We start from the raw sequence: 20340 nt of genomic DNA on the forward strand, positions 1-20340 counted from the left end.
TATTGAACACAGAATTTAAATGACGTAATTTATTTATTATTATTATTATTATTATTATTATTATTATTATTATTATTATTATTATTACTATTATTATTATTATTGTTGTTGTTGTTGTTGTGTACATCGCTTTAATTGATATTTTTATATTTTATCAATATAAATGTCTAGAAAATATATGAAGGGCGTAGTCTACTTTTACGTAATATCTGCTCTAGCTCAATAATATCTGTTCAATCTCTTTTTGTGTGTACTGCCGCCAATTGCACGGTACGGTCGCAAGTCCTCATCAAAAGCAACATTATTTACGACTGTTGAATCCGATTTTTGGCAGCCCTCGGTTACAAAAAGGTGCAAGTTTCCCGGGGAGTCAAACACGGGTGAACGGTTGTTTCAGGAGGATGTGAGAGGCTAAACTTTCGCAGGTAAATAGTTGAGACATGAACGGCAGACAAATCTTTGACATTTCAAAAATGTTAACTTCGTTTTAAATGTAGCTGAGTGACAACTCTATTTATGAATGTTTAGGTTAGTGTGAGACTGTCGCACTGCCGTTAGCAAAAACAGCTACATGCGGCTAAGTTTAAGGACTTATTATAGTTTCTTCGACGTTAACCATCTTTATTGCTTTGTCTAGACGCATAGAAACGACGACAAAAACCGTCGACCTAGCCGACCACAAAGTTTGCTAGCTTGGAGCTAACCTGATGTCAGGTCAGGTTGTTTTGGTGGCTCCCTTCTGTTAAAAAACAAGGTGCATTTGATTAAACCAGCATTGTCGACAGCAATATCCCGGCCTCCTCTCCCCAAAGGTCTTTAAGCTGACGATAAGAAATCTTGTTGCACTTTAACCACATATGCTGTCATCGTAAACGAGTCACTTTGAACTGCAGTGTCCTGACTTTGTAGCAGAATTGCTCTTGGGAACTTCAGTTTCATTTACTCTGAATAGGGAAGCATGAGAGAGAAGAGGGACGGAAGCATGGTGAAAGGCCCTCGGTGTTTGTCTGATGGATGGCGTAAGGAAGGAGAGCTCCACGAGCGGCTCTAGAACCGTCCCATGGCCATTTCCCCCCGATGTCTCCAGCCACCTATGGAAACATAAGAACGGCTTCTCCTCAAATGAGACGACTTCCCTTCATCAAAAAAGGAAAGATGTAAGCATATTCACCTTTACACAAAAACGTATTATAGTGAGACAAATAAAACCCTCCCGTAAGTAAATACTTAAAGCAAAAGACATACAACGTCTTTTATTTACTTTCACTGCTCAATAAGAAGAAACACATTGACAATAAAAATTAGACAGCAGTTTGTTGTTTCATAACTTTGGCTGAATCATGATAAGCTGCCTCATTAGCAAACCTGCTCCACTGCTTTCATACACTTAAGCTTTTTTGTCAAAGGTAACAAACATCTCATTCATTTTTCACTCTTAACCTTGAAACGGGAGGGAGAGGCTGAGCAAGTGGACCCGTCTCTGTGTGTGGGAGCCGAAAACGGATAGGAAAATAAAAGCTATGGTTTTATTTCTCACCGTCTTCAATGTAGAGCCTTTAAAACCACAAAATAAAATCAGAATATTTTTCTTTGTAAACCCATGGTGCTTTAAATGTTACATTTAAGTTACGATACTCCCCAGATATTCATTTCTATCTACTTGTTGGTTCTCAGTCACTCAGGACATCCCAAATCTAAAAAAGGCTTAAAAATAAAGCAATGCAAGTTATAATTTAAATAGCCCATAACTTGTATTGGGCTATTTAACCCTAACCCTAGCCATTAAAACAAATCAATGTTAATGAGGAATTTTATTAAGAGCAGTTACTCCATTAAAACTTTTTTATTTAGAACCTTAAATTTTTGTAAAGGTGTAGCAGAGACTAGATCAGCCAGTCTGAACAAAACTCGTATCAAGGCAACATTTCAGTTTTAATTTTACTTCTCAACAGGTTGCTTACTTAGAAAAACATGTTTGATGTGCATTACTAGTGCACTACTGGTCCTACACTACCTAAACTAGGTCTCGTTCAGAATCAAAGTAGTGTCTCTATTTGTTTTCAGCAGGTACATTATTAACAAAATGTGTCTGTTATTAGCATTATTATTATTGTTCTCAGATCTGTTCAGGCGACACATAATCCAAATGCATGAAAATGATGCAAGTAAAAGTTCCTATTTTATTAATTTAGACAGTTCTCTTTTTCTTTTTTATTGAATTAAAAATAAAAAAAAATGTCCTTGAAATCTCTGCATTTTGGTTTTAATATTTCAGAACATTTACATGGACAACCGAAAGGCTGTGCTGGACCTGAAGGATGTCCCCCCGCCACCGCCTCCTCCTCTTCCTCATTGTCCTTCCACATCCCAACTATCCCAGCCCTTTCCTTTGCCACCTCTCCCTTTGCCTCCTGCCTGCTTGCCACCCTCTCTGCAGCTAACACCAGACTCTCCCCAGCGACATTCGCCATCAAAACCGCAACAAGAAGGGGCGAGCCCCAAAGTAAGCATTTGCACCCGCTGTGACTACTGCAGCACAGAAGGCTATGGCTTGTTGGGCGGCACAGGTTTTGTTGGTGGCAGTAATCCTCAGGCAGCACCAACCAGCTGTAGATTGGAGCACAGCTCTGTAGCCCGGTCTACTTATCGCTGTAACAACCTGAGCCATGGAGGGGGAAGTGAGGCGTCTGATCCTTTGCTCACTCTGGATTGCAAACCTCAGTTGCCCTCTTCCATGGCTACCTCTCAGCCTCATTCCTTTCACCCTTACTTCCCCTGCTGCTCAGGACTTCTTCCGCCATGCTCAGCTTTGCCTCTCCCACACAGTCAGCCCAGCTCGTTTCCCTCTGCTTCACCTCTGTCCTCCTCTCCACCTGCTCCTGTGCAAGGCTCCTGCCTGGTTTCCTCTGGCTTTTACACGTGTGGCGTGGACTGCAGCACATCGACCAGAACCAGCTCCCTAAGAACAACACTCGGTGATCTCTCAGGCAGCACGACTGTTACCACTTCAACCACCTCAGCACACTTCTGCTCTAATCCTATGCTCCAGAATGTAAAACACGCTGTATGTCGCAATGGGGGACATTTCTGTCAGGAGTGCTTATTGAAGGTTGGTTCAGTTCACGATTTTATCGTTTTGGTTTTCTTGGAATTTGATACCATGAAGTAGGGCTGGGTGACATGGCTTAAAAATAAAATCTCATCTGATTTTAATTAAAAAAAAAAAATTAATCCTTTTTTTTTTATATAAAAACAGAAATGACAATGAATCTTTTCAAAAAGTGGCTTCAGTAATACTTTTAGTGATTTGTGCAATGGGGTCTTGGTGCAGGCTACAAAATTCTTCCTTATTGTTTATTGTGAGAATTAATGGTATAAAAACCTCGATAGACTTGCCACGAATATGAGAAAATCTGAACTCTGATGAATGAAATGATTTGAGACCTCTGATGTTGTTTTTTTTTGTTTTGTTTAGTTTTTTTGTTCATCCATAGTTTAGTTTTCTGATTATTCGTTTTTCCTTGATTTGCAGCCAAAGACTGCTCTGACTTCAGAGCCCAAAGTGTGGCCTGACGTTCCTGCATCCCTTACTGCTTCCATCCCTGTTCCCATTTGTAACGGCTGTGGCACGTCTTCTGATGGCCTAATGCTAATGCCGCCCCTAAACCATGGCATGGTTGGCTATAAATACGGTATACAAACGTGACAATGTAATATGCAATTATGAGTTCTGATTCTTTCTTTTTTTTTATTGGAGACTAGCTTTCAGAATATGTAGTTGACATGTTGAATTTCTAAGCTTCGCTGTTGAAATGTTCAAATTGCAGCTTTTATTTTTTTCTTTTAGGTTCAGAGAATAGTGGTCCTGAGAACATCCCTCCCGTTGGCGTCTTCTGGGACATTGAAAACTGCAACGTGCCCAGTGGCCGCTCTGCTGAAGCCATGGTGCAACGGATTCGCAGCAGGTTCTTCCAGGGACATCGCGAAGCCGAGTTCATCTGTGTCTGCGATATCAGCAAGGAGAGTAAAGCGGTCATCCAAGAGCTCAACAACTGCCAGGTATCTGCGAGGATTACAGTTGTTCGCATACTCTGGTTTCCTCAAGACTTGTAAAGTTATAATCAACTTTACAAGTCAATTATAACCACAAACCTAAAGCAACGTTATTGGGATTTACCTCATGGACACAAAGTGCCAATAACAAGTTTTCCTCCTGCACTGACCTGGATTTTTACCTCCATTCGTCTTCCATCCAGTCTAACTAGCTACCCTGTTTCTTATGAACGATAACCAGTGTTATTATTTATTTAAAAGCTAGATTAGTGGCATTCAGGACTAATAGTTGTCAACTTGATTTCTCTGATGCGTTTGTTGTTTAACGACCCTTTTATATTTTGTTTTGCTTTTCATCAGGTCACTGTCGCTCACATCAACGCCACAGCAAAGAACGCTGCCGACGACAAACTTCGCCAGAGCCTGAGGCGATTTGCTGATACCCATGCTGCACCTGGAACTGTCATTCTGGTGTCCTGTGAGTCGCCTTGTTTACCCACGATCACCTGAATCCACTGAAAAAGGTCATCTTTCAGGGAGATCTTTTGATTAAAAACAATCGTTTCCTCTCTTTGCTGCCAGCGGATGTGAATTTCGCCAGCGAGCTGAGTGACCTGCGTCACCGCCACGGCTTCCAGGTGATTCTGATCCACGGCAACCACACGTCTTCGACTCTGCTGCAGCACGCCCACCGCCATGTTCCCTTTCAGGAAATCACAGCGGATTTGCCACAACGCATGCCGGTCAAATCACAGGTAAGACTCGGAATCCTCCACTAAAGCCTGAAACACCTTTTTAAAGCTGTATCTGAGGTAAGTTGGTATTGTCCATATTTAAGAAAGAAAAATATGATCGTTGGTCAATGTGCATATTGACTACATCAGCACCTTTTTAAAAAGGCAGGATTAATAGCCTACGGGATTAAAAGATGGGATGCAATCCTGTTTCTTTGCCCTCATTGACATGCTTTTCAAGCATATTAATGCTTGATAAGCATATTAATGCTTGATAAGCAAGCATTGATATACTTGCTTATCAAATCACATGATTACCACCTTACAAGTTAGGCAAGTCCATACATACACTGTTTTTAGCCCTTGAAACTTGCTGTTTTAAAGGTTGTCATTTTTTAGTAGCTTAATATCTTAGACATTCAACACAAATTAAAGTCTTAATAGAGTGTCTGAAAAAGCATTTAAACACACCTGAAGCTTGTTTGTACCATAAACTTGAAGGCATTTCATTGTGATTTTGCACATCTCAACCTCACACAGACCGAATGGAGCTCATCCACCGACATCAGGGTAGTTTAAGACATTTGGAATTAGAGGTATGGATACTTCTGACAGACATTGTAAAAATAAGTTCAGTTTTAGAGCCTTTTGTGTTTTTGAGCTGCACTTCTTTTTTTCCCCCTTTTTTTTCAGTGTTGAAATTAATGGAAAACTATCACTCGGCTCCAGTAAATGTCTTTAAGGCTACCCTAATTTCTTTTAAAACAAACACGGCTTCAGTTTTGTATCTTAAGTTTGATGCAGACCAGACGGGCACAATGTCTCTTCCTCCCCTCTCTCAGCCCAGTTTCAGCCTCCTCTATGTGCACAACCTCCCCGTCATCAGTGACAAGACCCTGCAGAACGCCGTGAGGCTCAGGCTTCGGCGCCTGTCAGACAACTGTGGGGGCAAAGTGCAGAGTTTGTCCCCGGGTGCTGCGGTCCTCCGCTTCAGCAGCCCCGAGGTGGCCGCACGCGCCCGCAAACGAATGGAGAACGAGGATGTGTTTGGCTACAGAATCAGCCTCTCTTTCACGCCAAGGCCCAGAGACGCAGTCAGTCCTGAGGCTCCACTTCAGGCCAGACCCCTCCAAACCAAGGTGTCTGTGCTCGCACCTTTCCCCACCATTTCTTCCTCCTCCTCCTCCTCCTTTCTCCCCCTGGAGAAGCCCAGATCACCCAGGAGGCCCCGGCGAGCCACCCGCCCCTTCCCCACCTCTGCCCTAGTGCCCGAGAGGCCCTACAGCCCCAGGAGGGGGTCCAGTGGGCCTCCGGGCGGCGCTCCAACCAAACCGCATCAGGTCAGCAGACTCCTCCACGCCCTCCTGCCTCCCTCCCGCTGCACTCTGTCCTTGTCTGGGCTGCCGTCAAATGGCAGTAGCTTGTCCTGCCTCAAAGCTCTCCTGATTGCTGCTTTAACTAACACCCTGCTCGCCTTCGTTTGTCTGCCGCTACTAGCAAATGGCATGCAGTATTTGTGCTGGTGCATGCTTTTGCTCTCTCCCGACTGCCCTGCATGTTCATTTATCAAGTCATATTAATAGATGAGTTGCCTCATAGCTTTTGTGCTTGTTTTTTGTGTTGTGTGTGTTTTTGTGTTGTGAAGCCATATTTCTACTAGCCTGTTTCTTTAGTCAGTTTTAACCAATTTTTTTGTTTATGTTTTCCATTCTTACAGAAAAGATTTATGCTTTTTACTTTTACACTTTTTTTCTTTGCCTTCAATTAAGCCAATGCGACTGATCAAAACCAATCCATTACGGTCGAAACTAGAGATGTAAAATTCAAACATTTAGAGTTGAACTTTGACATTTGAATCAAAAGTTTATCTTAGCTACCCCTGTCACAATAATCGCATGATAAATTGAAATTACCTTGGTCATTTCCATTCTGATATTTTTTTATACAGAAATTTTATGTAGATGTCTCAAAAGCCATTTTGTTTTGGTTTTTATTTCTGCTTAAGTCATTTGGTTGTTGTGTTTTATTTAGGATATTTCAAATATCTTCCAGTTCATGTGTGACGTGTTCTTTACAAAATTAAAGTTTATTAATCTTGCATTTTTATGCCATCATCAGCATTTAGCTCAAGATTTGTCTCAAAACAGTTTTCTTACTTATTGCAACAATTATTGAGACAATTTATTGTCCAAAATAATTTAAAATCTGTTCTTGATTCATTTGTTTTGTTGATCTTAATTGCACATTGCTAGATTCACCTTAATGAGTTGGTTCATGTCTGATTTTTCTTCAGCTTTTTTTGCATGCAGCCTTGCAGATGTCTCTAATGTCTTTCCTTATTACACCTTTCTGAAACGCAATCTTGCACTGTTTTTTAATTTAGGAGACTAACATGGATGCAAAGTCCAGGGTGGGCCTGCCCCACTTGGGCGGGGGGCGTGCTGCGTCCTTATCACCACAGAGAAAAGAGACGGCAGCCCTGGAAGAGCAGGCAAAGACCGGCCTGTCAGGGGATTCGACGCACAAGAAGAGGTACACACATAGATACATGTGCACATGGGGGACAATTTGGTTTTATTGAATTTCTATGATACTCTTCAAGCCAATGGGAATTATAAACAAAGAATACTGGTTGACCAAAGCTTAATATTTTGGACTACTGTGTGCTGTAAAAAATAACGTGATGGTTTTTTTTTTTTCCACTCATAAATTTCCAGTGAAATGGATCGGTGAAGATTGTATTGTGAAGATGTTTGAACGGTGTGACTATCTTCACAGGAACTGTATAGTATTTTAACCAGTTTTGACCACAAAACCGTTTGCTGAGTTGATGGCGTCTGTGCAGTGTTGTTCCCAGCCTAACCGGCCCCTCCCCTCTGTCTGTGTGAAAGAGAGGGCTCCAGTCCCCGAAGCGTAACCGGATCACCAGCAGCACAGCGGGACCAGAGCTCGGACGAGTTCAAGATCAGCACACCCTCAGCCTTCAGCAAGTTGAATCTGAACAGGAGTTTCAGCCCCCTCGTCCCGTCTCATGGGTCCTGGTCCTCCCGGTACGAATGCTGCGTGAACATCATCCATCAGCACTGTTTTATAACTACAACTGATTATTTTTAGATTAACAAACATCTCCTCTTTCAATAAAAAGGAGTGGATCCCCCTGCCTGTCCAGCCACTCCTCTCCTCTGCTCACGACCGCTCGCAACTCTTTCTCTGAAGGTCCGTCTGAGCCTTTCTCAGAGGGGGCGGAGCTTCAGGTCGCCAACCTTGACTACAGGATGTCCCGCAAAGATCTGCAGCAGATGCTGCATGACACCTTCTCCCGCTATGGCCAGGCAAAGCTTACACCTAGAGTATGGAAAGGTATGACGCGTCACTCAGGGAGTCGAACATTTCTGCGTTTCCTTTTTTGTTTTGTCTAGGTGAAAGCTGTGGATCTGAGCCCGCACACGGATTACCAGCTGAAGGCCACAGTTCAGATGTCGTTGCTGCAGCAAGCCGTCAGTGCCGTCAGCGGCCTGCATCGCTACAAGATTGGAAGTAAACGCATCCAGGTGTCTCTCATTACCGGTGGCAACAACAAATCTCTTTCTTTGCTCAGGTACAGTTAGTTAGTAATTTGACAAACTTTTTGTCTTAAATTAACCCCTAGCATACAAACCCCACAATAAATTTCTTCCATGAAGTGGCTTTAAATTAAAGAAGCTAACTATTATTTAAGAAATTAACTCAGAAATATTTATTTTAATTACTAAAGGTCAGGACAAACTGTCTTTTACTCTTTAAGTAACAGGATAAAAATCACTTTTGCTAATCAAATACAAAGGTTTGATTATGATGATAGACAAAAAAAAAAACAGACTCGCCTCAAATTCCTTGGAGATGTTTCAGAAAAATATACAGGAAGGATCCTTCTGTTTTTTTTTCCTTTTTAATTATTTTTAATGTATCAACAAAAGTGAAGGTATAAAAAGCTTCTGCTTCCACCTACATTCTTGGTCCACCTTTTGTTATTACCATTGACAGGAATTTAAATAATGAATTTTTTCAGCATGGTGTTTTTTTCTTCCTTGGTTTTTGTATGGAAAGGTTAAAAATAAACAAAATCCTGAAGTAATTTTTCTTCTGCTATTTTACAGCACTGAGATAATTTGCATTCTCCAGGATGCTCCTGCTAATTGCCTGCCTCTGTTCAAGCTAGCTGAGATCTATGAGAAGAAGTCAGTACCCGTTTCAACCCATTGCTTTCACTTTAGTATTTACTAAACGTCTAAGCTGTAAAGTAACACATTTATCATGGTCTCCTTTTCAGATACTTGCATAAACTCGCCATTGGCGAGCTGTACAAGTTATCGGACGTGCTCTCGGTTCGGGAACAAGGCGGCTCCAGGCTGGTGTGTCTCCTGCCCAGCATCCAGATCCGTCAGAGTCCGCTGGGATCGTCCCAGTCACAGGAGGGTTCGTCCTCTGCAAGCGGGAGTCCTGTTGTGTTTGAGGAACTCGAGTACCACGAGCCTGTTTGCAGACAGCATTACATTAAGCAGGACTTCAGGTAAAACACATATGCAAACAGTGCCTTGCAAAAGTATTCACATCCTATGAACTCCTTAATTTTTTCTATTTATTTTCTCGATCAGAGTTTTTCAGTGTAGTTTTAGTAGTTTACCAATTTTCAGTTTTAATTAACTAAAACTTTCTACTTTTTATCAACAGAATTCACTAAAATATGAGGAATGATTTTCAGGACTTGTATAATTTTAGTGATTTTTATTATACCCTGAGAACTTATTTTCTATGCAACCAGGGTATTTTGTAGCACACAGACTTGCTTTAATTTCTGAGCTTTTAAACAACTTTATTAAATTTTTTTTTAATTAATCAGGAATCCTACATATCCTAAATGAAATCAGTTGAAAATATAAAAACGAACAGGTTGTCATTTTAAATCTTCCCCAATGAGCCTCTTCTTCCTGAACAATAATTGTATTCTGCAGGTGCTGTAAAATGCTCCGAACAAAATCTTTAGACATGTCTAATAATAACCCTTGATTTTAAGGGGTAAAACTGAATAAATGATCACTCAACAAATATTTCAGCAACATAATTTTTCAGCTACATATGGAAAATGCCTAACATTCCTTCAAACCATTAGGAAATTAGAAGTGTGAATATTTTAGTGCAAACATTTAAAACATGCTACGGTCAACAGTTGGACAATCTTGAATATTGAGACTTCAGTTTCATCATCAGAACTGAAGTCTCAATATCAACATTATTTTTTGACACTCTGCTCCAACCTAAAAACTGAATTCCAATGGTTGAAAACTGGTCATGGTCCTTTTGTACTTATGACTAAGATAAAAATATGAATGTGTACTAATTTTTATTTATTTATTTTAACAGCGAGGCAGACTTTGACCCTGAATCCTATAAAATCCCCTTCGTCGTGATGTCGCTGAGTATTTTGTCCACTGAAGTCCACAGTCTTTTACAGACGCATGACGGCACTCTTCCACTGCTGAGGTAACGCCACAGTTCTGCGTAACGTTTACGAAACTTGCGTGTGGGCACATTTGAAATGAGCGATGTTTAATCTTAGCTTTCCAGACTGCTATGCAGCAGCTTTTAGCCCTCTGCAAGTTGGCAATGAGACTCTGGAGGACGGTGTTCCTCTGGAGCATCTCATTACCTGCGTTCCCAGCATCGCCGTCGTCACGGCGCAGAACGGGTTCAAAGTCATCAAGTGGGTCCACAACAAACCACCTGGACAAAACTCTGGTAGGAATAGACACAAATATGCAAATTATGTCTCTAACCTTCACAACTCTCACAAGTATCTGAATTTTAATATTTTGTGTGTGTTGTTTTTTTTTTTGCAGATTCCTGGTTTCAGCGTTGCAAGAGTCCGGTTGGCAATCCCCAGCTCATCCAGTTTAGCAGAGAGATCATTGACCTGTTGAAGAGTCAGCCATCTTGCCTCCTGCCAATCAGCAAATTCATACCTTCATACCACCATCACTTTGCCAAGCAATGCCGAGTCTCTGACTACGGTTTCTCCAAGCTGCTGGAGCTTCTGGAAGCCGTCCCACATGTCCTCCAGGTCCTCTAAAGAAAAGCCGTTCCATTTACGTTCCCATAAATGAGATTTATTTGTTTCATATTTTTGTTTCTATTTTTACCGACAGATAGTTGGAATGGGCACCAAACGTTTACTGACCCTCACCCACCGAGCTCAAGTGAAGCGTTTCACACAAGACCTTCTTAAGCTGCTCAAGTTTCAAGCTAGCAAACAAGTGGCACTCAAGGACTTCATGCAGGCATACCATTGGTCAGTAAGCATGGCAGCGACTGCGCTTTAAGTCTTTTTTTAAATTTGATTCATGAAAAAGAGTTTGAATCGCTGGTGTTTCAGATCTTGTACTCTTTGTTGCAGGTGTTTCTCGAGAGACTGGAGAGTCACAGACTACGGCGCGTGTGACTTGATGGACCTGCTGGCTGAGATCCCAGACACAACCATCACCATCACTAACCAGGCCACCGACACGGTCATCTCTGTTCCCAAGAGAGGTGGGTCTGGAGCTGACTAAACGCTGATGGAGTCTGGATAAAAACGTCTCGCTTTAAGAGGTTTTTGGTTGGTTTTGGCGACGTTTGTTATAGAGAATTATCCAATTCTATGCAGTCAGATTTTGAAAATCTTAAACCATATGGGGTCCGTCGTCGTGTTTCAGTGGAGTTTAATGTGATGGAACCAGTGGTAATTGTGAAGCGAAGGCTGTGGAGAATCTAATCTAGAACCTGACGGTCCTCGCTATGTAATAGGTGCTCTGTAAATGAAACTGAATTACTTGCTTAACAAAAGAAATTGACAACCATTTTTCTTCCACCGAGTCAAACGGTTGCTTTTATTTTGGAAACCCGTTTCTACTCGCCAGAGCGGACCAAGGAGGAAATGGAGCGAACCAAGCAGTTTGCGAAGGAGGTGGTGGACCTTCTCCGGCATCAGCCACACTGCCGGATGCCGTTCAGCAAGTTCATCCCCACCTACCACCACCACTTCGGCCGGCAGTGCAAGCTCAGCCACTACGGATTCACCAAGCTCATGGAGCTCTTCGAGGCAATCCCAGACATTCTGACGGTACGGCCCGGCACGCCGCTCCGGACTTCACGTCGCCTTCCGTCGCCCCGGGCGCCGCGGTTGGTTTCTGACCTGTTGAACGTTTCCATCTCATCAGGTTTTGGAATGTGGGGAGGAGAAGGTGCTGACTCTAACCGAGGTGGAGCGCATCAAGGCTCTGGCAGCCCAGCTGGTCAAGCTTCTACGGACTCAGAAGAACTTCAGCCTTTCTGTCAGCCAGCTGCCCATAGAGTACAGCAAGGCCTTCGGTTATGGGCTCCGTCTGCAGGACTACGACGCGGCTACGCTGCCTGCTCTGCTGGCCAAACTCTGCCATGTTGTCAAGGTAAAAAACAGAAGACATTTGTTCTGAAATGTATAATATAAAAAATGGGAATGTAAATTGGTTCAGTCTCTTTCTACCACAGAAACGACTATCTAAAGAAGTTATCAGGAAGATAATTACTGCTTAACAATTAGTGAACATTAGTGATGGTTCACTTTCTTGGTGTAGACGGTTGTTATATTGAGTTAAGTTTATAGTAAAGTAATGAGATTCTCAGACCAGTAGAAAGTAAAGCAACTCCTAATAATACCTCAGAAGCTCACTAGAGAACAAATAAGCTGTACCACTTTTAAATAAAAACTACAAAAATAAAAATATTTTGGTATATTTTTTCCCTTTTCCAACAAAATGCTTTTTTTTTCTTTCTTCCACTTTGGTTTTGCGGCCCTGTTTGGCTACATCAGTTTCCCCTGAAGCCCCTGAACAAGGTGGAAACTTGTACCTACTGCTAAAATATACCAATTTATTACTTTTGCAAAATATCATCCTGGCTATAAGTTTCAGAAGTCGAGATAATATCTGTTGGTTATTTTAGTTTTGTTGGAGAGTCGATGTAACTCCAATATCCCCCCTTTTTACCGTCGAGGCGCTGATGGCTTTCTGTGCCTCTTGTTCAGGTGGTGGACGGAACCGACGGTCGGGAAGTGACGCTGATCAACAGGAAGTCTCTGCGGCTGCTGACCACTCAGCTGCTGGCCCTGCTCATGTCCCAGGAAAACGATCATGTGACGAAAGGACTGAAGGTGGAGGAGCTGAGTCACCTTTACCTGAGTGTTCACGGGGCCCAGCTCAATCCCTGTGAATACGGCTTTCTGTCTCTGAGCGAGCTGCTGAAGAGCCTGCCGTACCTCGTAGAGGTCGGGATGAGGTTTCTCTCTGAAGAACCGTGATCGATTTTTCTGATTGGTTAAATGGCAGCTAACGGCTGAACTCCTCCTTCTTGCTTAGCTGTACTTTGAAGAAGGTGGCGGAGATGAGGAAGATTGCAGCGCCGGAAGCGCCGGCGGCGGCCATGAGGTTGAGTGGGTGAGGCTTACCAGACTCTACCAGTTTGCTCGTAACGTTCGGGCGCTGCTCCACACCTACCACTACAACCAGATCTTCCTGACGGAGTTCCCCGGGGCCTACAGCAAGTTTACAGGCTGCAGCCTAGAACCTCGCTTTTATGGATACATGAGCGCTGAAGACCTGCTCAGCGCTATTCCACAGGTCATCCTGGATTTTTTTTTTTTCTCAATTTTTAAAAAAATATTGTAATTTAATCCCTAAAAGATCTACAAAATCTTTTCAAATCTCTTCGTTTTGATGATTAAACACTCCGTCTTGCGTTTGCAGGTGGTCTGGATCAAAGGACACGGTCATAAGAGGATTATCGTTTTAAAGAACGATATGAAGGGTAAGGTGACCTGACAGGAGTACGGAGTGTATTTAGATCTTTGTCAGGCTGAAAAAAAGATTTTCAGATGGATGGAAAGATGATCCAGAAACTTTAAATGTGGAGTATTTGTTTGCTGTAGCAAAGCCAAGCTCCTCCGTGCCCAGCAGCCCACAGCTGGGAGAAAGCATGGAGAGTCCCAGGGACAGCCCCACCAGCAGCACAACATCAGGAACACAGAGTCCAGGTAACCCAAGTCACATATATGTTCACATGCAATACTGGTCGCATGTAAACTTCCGAAGTTCTTTGAAACATTGTTACGAATCATATTTTTATGGTGAAATGACGTTCCTTCCACTTCGTGTTGACTTGAATATGCAGAAGTTTAGAAATGCAATTGTAAGCATTACATTTAGTTTGTTTGTAAGCCATAAGACTTTTAAAAGTTTTTGCAAAACTTTAGTGATGACAAACCTTTTTATTTCCATCAATAGCTGCAAAAATGTTTTCCTACTCCTACTGGATTCCAGCTGATTTTTTGGCTTTCTGTGCCATCGTTCTGTTCAGAGGGTGAATCTCGACTCCAGATGTCACCTTACTGAACTTGATTTATGTGGATTGATTGACTGTGAATCTCGCATCAAGATCTATATTCATTGAGAAAAATGTGAATATAGCTTGGACAAATCGGTCTACTGTGAAGCTATTTTTATTTTTGTGTCCGTCTTGAAATGTTTAACTTAAACTTCAACTCTTGAATCTTTTTTTTTGTTTGTTTGGGATTTTTTTCCGGTTTCCAGGATGCGATGCCGATCCAGAGTTGCTCCGTCTAGCCTCGCCCGTTGACCTGTTGTGTGGTCCTGTGCCATCCTGCCTGCCGTCACCTCAGCTCCATCCTGACCCGGTTCTCCTGCAGCAAATAGACCTGATTGATTTCGAGAGAACGCCACCTCCGCAGCCGCCAACAGGTTGGATATTGCTCAGTAATTTAAACCCGTTTGTTGTCCTTCAAGACACAAACGCTGCACGCTTTCCATTTGTTTTTTTGTTTTCTTCTGACTCTCAGAGCTGGAATCTGTAGCGGCGACAGCAGCAGATGGTCCATCTGATCCGGCGGAGCAGCACGGAGGTTCAGTCGCTGCACCGTCGCTCCCTGAAGGGAAGAACATTTTGTCCATGGACAGTCCTGGCAGGAGAGCTTCCCGTAGCAGATTTAAACTGGCTGCCAACTTCTCCTTCACATCAGGCCTCTGATCCACTTCGACACTCACTCACTCCTCAGTGCAACTCTCGATGGAAGAGTTGACCAGCTCCAAACGGGTCCGTCCCTTCGACATGGCGACAGGCTGTTGCGTTTCCACTTCCTCCTCGGCAAGCTTTCGTCACAACGTTTCATTAAAGTTCGCCTCGCTGATCTTGTTTTTTGCAGATTTTCTGCAATTCTTTGATTTGCAAACTGATGTTCTGTATCCGAGTTTTCATCCCAGGAACAGGTGATTCTCAGAGAGCGCCATCGTCGACATGTTGAGGAACTCGGAGTTATAAAAACTGAGTTAGTTTTCACTGTATGTTTTTCAGTTTATGAAACTGCATTAGGATTTCTCAGTGAAACATTCAAGGTCCCTTCTTTGCTCCCTGCCAAAAACAGAAACTTTCTTTTTAAAACCCTAGTTTCAGCCTTTTGGCGATTTAGTCTTTGGTTGGTTATGATGAGCAATCCAGCTGAAGAGTCGCTGCCCGACCAATAATTTCTGATTTTTAAAGTAGTTGGCCTCTGTACGCTCCCCTGCAATGTCTCTGCAGTGTGTTTTTTAGTTCCTTCTAAATGTTTGCGGAGTCTGTGTTCATCTATGAAGGAGCTTGGGCCTAAATGTGATGGTGGATCCTAAACGACAAAACCGGTAATCTGCAGCCAGCAGCTCTGAATGTTTGTCTTAAGCTGCGTTTCTGTGTGTGGGTGTGTGTGGGGGGGAGAGGGTGTACACTGGAGACGATGGAGTGAAATGTGCAAGGTGTGCATAATTGGGTTTATGCAAGGTGTAACCACGGGGTCAGACGAGGAGAAGACGTTTAGTTTCAGGTCGGTCTTGGTTTTTCTACCGCGGTCTCGCCCAGCTGCTGCCTCGTGAAGGTTTGATGAGTTAACCTTTGCCACTAGTGGGCCCGAATCAGAGGTGGCGTATTTGGAGGACGGCCTGAGTTTTTGATTTTTAGCGGCACAGTGACTATGTTTTAAAGGAAACTTGAGGGGAGAAGGAGCAGATGGATTTCGGAGTGTGGGGGGCCCCAAGAGGCCTCCTGCGCTCACAGAGGGGGCCCTCCGCCGCTCTCCGGGGTCTGCCGGGCTTTTACAATGGCTTGTATTCGCCACGGCGGTGAAACGCGGCTGCCATCGTTCCTCCCTCTCAGGCAGAGCAGTTTTTAACTTGTAGGTGCGCGGTGGTCTCTGATTTCTTTCTTTCCTTTTTCCGTATCGCCCATCGGCTGCCGAAATATCTCCAGATGTCGTGTGTGTGTGTGTGTGTGTGTGTGTGTGTGTGTGTGTGTGTGTGTGTGTGTGTGTGTGTGTGTGTGTGTGTGTGTGTGTGTGTGTGTGTGTGTGTGTGTGTGTGTGTGTGTGTGTGTGTGTGTGAGAGAGAAGTTTGGCACAAACTGGATGTAACTGAAGTCGAAGCTGCTGCTTGCTGTAAACCTTTAGGGATTGGGTCAAAGCCCATGTAAGAAGTTTGTTTCTCTAGACACTGGGTTTAGTCTTAAGGTTTTTTTGGGTTGTTGTTTTTTTTTTTTTTTCTACTCGGTGTTAATAAGCTCTATCTTGCACAAATCAGAGTTTTTAAAAGTGACTCTTGTTCCTCCTTTCTTTTTGCACTGTTTCAGTGACCAGCTGAAGGAATCATCAGTTCAAAGTAATTGTTTGAAATTAATGACCAAAAGCAGATTTGAACAGATCAGTGAACGTCCACAAATAATTATTTTCTTTAGTTTGAACTACAGTGACGACTAACTCCGTTTTAATGAGTCCTCGATTCAGTTGGATCACCGAGAACCTGCTGTACCTGTTGGAATATGCACTTCTGCATAGTTTTAGTTGCTGAAATACATGTTTGAGAAGGGATCTAAATGAGTTCTTCATGTGTTGAATTCCCTCACAATTATTCTGCAAAAGATTTTAAGGAACTTTATTTATTCGACTGTTTCCTTAAAGCTTTCTGTTGCCATGAGTGTTTTGTTTACCTCAGTGATTCATTGCGTCTGCAGTCGTCTGTCCCTTCAGTCACAGTTTTTACTGCCTTGCCACACCAACACTGTTGCAACAGTCAAATGATGTTGAAGTGACCAAAAAGAATCAGTTAATAAAATTCACAAGCATCTGTTGTGTGTGTGTGTGTGAACATGTGTTCCAGGTGCAGCTTAATAAATGAGAATATTAAGTTGATGCCAGAAGTTTAGTGACCGACTAAACTTGCAAAGTCATGCAGATGGATGTATTGTTTGAGTTTATGTTGATGATTTATGGCTTAAAAAAAAACACCCAATGTTCACTTTAGACAATATTGGATAAAGTTCACTTGCAAGGTAATTAAACCTTAGTATGACTAAGTGATGTCAATTGTTGCTGGTAATTAGTATCGCCAATTCTTACCTTTGGGATGCCATAACATTTCGGTCCTAAGCTGTTTATAAGTTAATTTTATACATGCCACTTCTAAGCGCCTACATTTTTGGCGTCTTATTAGGCGGAATCATCCAAGTTAACCACAGAATATGCTTGATTATGAATTTGAGTCGAGTGAAATAAGTTGACATTTTAATAGCATTTTCATTGTAGGTTCCTGTAGTTGCAGAGGGCAAACATGACACGGTTTGTTCTTGAAAGATGCTCTTTATTGAAACATATTTACAAGTGTTTTCAGCTCATTTTCTACATATTTGTTTGATTTCTTTCTCTTTTTTTTTTTGTTTAACAGAAGAACTTTTATAAAGTCACTACACTTACAGGACGCCAAGTTATCAGAAGAAAGAAGTGATAAGAGATCAACAGTTTTCTTGACGCGAGTCACTAAAATCCTAAATACACTCAAGCACACACAGTTTATTAGAGGCATTTAAAAGGGCTTCATCCCTTTCCTGGTGTTTTGTCATAGAAATGCAAGATTAAATTTGAAGGATGCAATTTGTTTTGACGGTTCATGATCACCACAAGTCAGGTAGTACTGTCTGTTATGTCCAGGTTGTTGATGGCGTCTAGACGACCCTGCAGAGCGACGAAGCATGACCAATGATTACAAGCGTTGAACTATGATTTGGAGTAACGTCAAAGAACAAAAGTGACATCAGACTTCATGTCAGCCAGAAATCTCCACCTGTTGTTTTTTTTGTTTTGTTTTTTCCTCTCTGTTTTAAAGTAAAACCCCAGAGAGCCTCATCAGCCTGGTTGTCATTTCAGTGGATTCTCCTCTTTGACCAGACACCAAACAGGTTTATCAGAAATCAAAGGTGTGCGTTACCTGATCTATGCCAGATTGTTAGGATTTTTTTTTTTATCCTAACAGTCAAGCAGACATCTGTCTGGTAAGGATTATGGAGCCATTTCTAAGACTTTGGGACCCGGTTGAGAGCCGTTATCCACAAAAGGAGAAAACAAGAAAACCTGCACAACCAAAAACTCTCCAATGGCACCCAGGATGGCCAAGACTATTGAGAAAAGATAAAAACTTTTTAAAGGTGCGTGCTGCTATATCTGACCTAAACCTAGCACCATACAGTGAACCCTGGTGGTCTGGGGCACTCTACTATTTTTAGAACCTGCAGCAGGTCTGTAGATGCAGACCTGATAAACCAGGGAAAGGACTAAAGCGTGCACGATAAACGCAACACTATGGCAAGGAGGTTTGAAAGATGTCAATAGAAAACAGGCTCCACTGTCTCATGAAAATCAGAGAGGAAAACATGTGTTGTTAGAAAATAAGATTTCCAACATCAAGACGAGAGAAATGACTAATAATCTCTAGGTAACAAAATCCAAACGAATGTTTACGACTGCCTGATCTCGGCGTGCCTGGAGAACCTTTGCCCTTGTGCCTTTGGAAGTTCATCAAAATGACTGAAATCAAGTCTGATTGGATCCACCGTTTGCAGCAGCATTTGCGGTGGTGAACGTGTTTTAAATCAGCATGAGACTAATTATTTCCATCCATTTTTACCCAACACTTGGATGTCCAAAAGTATCCACTGCAGCCCCACCTTTAAAAGATGAACCAATTAATGGATCAAACAACTTGGACTCACAAACTGGGATAAATAATAGCAGCTTTATGAATGAGAAGTGTTTTCCTAAATGACAGTGAGAGGCTTTATGTTCATGTCAGAGAACCCGGCTAATTACTGATGCAATGGGTATTGTGCTTTTGGGCCTTATTCGTCCAGTCGGACGCATCCTCGCCTTAAAAGGAATGCGACATACAGGAAGGACCTGACCTGCCTCTGCATAAATACATCAACCATACAACCATCAGACTCTATTTACAGCCCTGCTTAGTTCATGTACAGTCCTGGTAGACGCGCTCCCACTGTGAAACACCCCACCTTGAACCCTGATCAGGGATCAGTTCCCCGGCGCCTGCAGCTGGGAAGTGGGTCTGATTCCTGAAGGGGCTCAAGGGCGAGTGCCGCTGTCTGTGGTTCTCCGAGAAACAGGAAGTGACTGGGTCGTGTGGCATGAGAGAAGCGACCGTCGATGAGGAGGTCGGTTACATTACGGCGCACTGGGCGACTCCGCAGCAGTCCTTGATGATGGCCGCCCCTGACCTGGCGATGAAGGGTTTGTTGGGAGGCGGCTCTGGGGTCTGTCGCTTGGGCTTTTGAGGATCTGCAATAAAATTAAAGGACAGAAGCACATAACATATGTATAGCACATAGTTTCCATCTCTGATGGCGAGTTTTGAAGCTCTGACTCACTCGCCGGGGCCTTGAGTTTCTGCTCCAGGGGCCGGAGCTTCAGCCGGAGGAACTCGGCCATCTCCTTGTCCTCCTCCTTCTCCCTGAGGAACGATCACATCTCTAATGCAGCTCAATAGGCATCAGTGGTTATCTGACCAGACCAATCAGAATCTGTATTCTGTGTTTTTTTTTTTGTTTTGTTTTTTCAAAGCTTTGGCCTTGTCGACTAAATCGATTAGTCTGAAAATCCAAACTCATTTAGTTCTGACAGTTTCTTGTTTGTTTGTTTGTGTTTGTTTTCCAGAGGTGGGTTGAGCGAGAGCAGTATCACTACAAAACTACATTTTTTTTCTGAATGAAGTCACTCAAGCGAATAGCAGACAGCAAAAAGATCAAATCTTACCAAGTCTCGTTTTGGTTTTATTTCCAGTGCAAATGAGACAAAACTAACATCTCAGTAAGACAAGCGCTTCTTTTAAGTTCAACAGCTCCTTAATATTGATGGAAAATGAGTTATTTCATTCATAATAAGGTGAATAATATTCAGATTCACTTTGAATCGCGCGTCTGGATGAAACGCTCAGGCACAGCTGCACCAAGGGACCGGATATTAACTCGGCCCGTCATGCAGGTGGTACCTTAATCTCTCCACCTCGGCGTCGTCCACCAGGAAATCCCTTTTCTGCACCAGTTTATGGATCTTTAGGATCAGCTCCTCCTCCCGCTGCTTGTGTTTCTTGTTCTTTTCTTTATCTTTTGGCAAATGACAAAAAAG

General features: G+C 42.7%; 2 protein-coding genes across 4 annotated transcripts in view; one reads left to right on the forward strand and one right to left on the reverse strand.

Annotated features, from left to right (window-relative positions):
• Positions 1-296: 296 nt before the first annotated feature.
• LOC129366778 (meiosis regulator and mRNA stability factor 1) lies at positions 297-16999 on the forward strand. 2 transcript variants are annotated; one of them, XM_055040805.1, is made up of 27 exons: positions 297-425; positions 953-1157; positions 2276-3109; positions 3533-3692; positions 3848-4059; positions 4414-4531; positions 4636-4808; positions 5630-6127; positions 7171-7319; positions 7679-7837; positions 7933-8119; positions 8207-8385; positions 8924-9004; positions 9097-9336; positions 10188-10307; positions 10384-10562; positions 10664-10884; positions 10970-11112; positions 11218-11351; positions 11720-11922; positions 12020-12247; positions 12865-13104; positions 13196-13456; positions 13583-13643; positions 13765-13869; positions 14426-14593; positions 14692-16999. In XM_055040805.1, the coding sequence occupies exons 2-27, from the start codon at positions 1011-1013 to the stop codon at positions 14877-14879; spliced, it is 5388 nt and encodes a 1795-aa protein (XP_054896780.1). In that variant the 5' UTR covers positions 297-425; positions 953-1010; the 3' UTR covers positions 14880-16999. The 2 variants fall into 2 exon arrangements, with proteins under 2 accessions (XP_054896780.1, XP_054896781.1); XM_055040806.1 differs by lacking the exon at positions 5630-6127 and having other exon boundaries at positions 298-425.
• A 428-nt stretch (positions 17000-17427) lies between these two features.
• bmerb1 (bMERB domain containing 1) overlaps positions 17428-20340 on the reverse strand; it is a 20419-nt gene continuing 17506 nt past the window's right edge. Inside the window, exons 4-6 of one of the 2 annotated variants that reach the window (XM_055040830.1) lie at positions 20204-20318; positions 19584-19666; positions 17428-19494 (exon numbers count right to left, since the gene is read on the reverse strand). In XM_055040830.1, the coding sequence (XP_054896805.1) occupies positions 19376-19494; positions 19584-19666; positions 20204-20318 (317 nt within the window). In that variant the 3' untranslated portion in view covers positions 17428-19375. The remainder of the gene's footprint in view (positions 19495-19583; positions 19667-20203; positions 20319-20340) is intronic. The other variant, XM_055040829.1, reaches the window with a different exon arrangement.

This window comes from Poeciliopsis prolifica, unplaced genomic scaffold (assembly GCF_027474105.1).
Source record: "Poeciliopsis prolifica strain line A6 unplaced genomic scaffold, Auburn_PproV2 SCAFFOLD016, whole genome shotgun sequence".
In the NCBI taxonomy this organism is placed as follows: Eukaryota; Metazoa; Chordata; class Actinopteri; order Cyprinodontiformes; family Poeciliidae; genus Poeciliopsis; species Poeciliopsis prolifica.

Coding starts and splice junctions, on each gene's coding strand:
- LOC129366778 (XM_055040805.1), top strand. CDS start 1,011: ATGGATGGCGTAAGGAAGGAGAGCTCCACGAGCGGCTCTAGAACCGTC. Junction 3,693..3,847: donor CATGGTTGGCTATAAATACG/GTATACAAACGT, acceptor TTTTTCTTTTAG/GTTCAGAGAATAGTGGTCCT. Junction 10,885..10,969: donor CCGTCCCACATGTCCTCCAG/GTCCTCTAAAGA, acceptor TTTTACCGACAG/ATAGTTGGAATGGGCACCAA.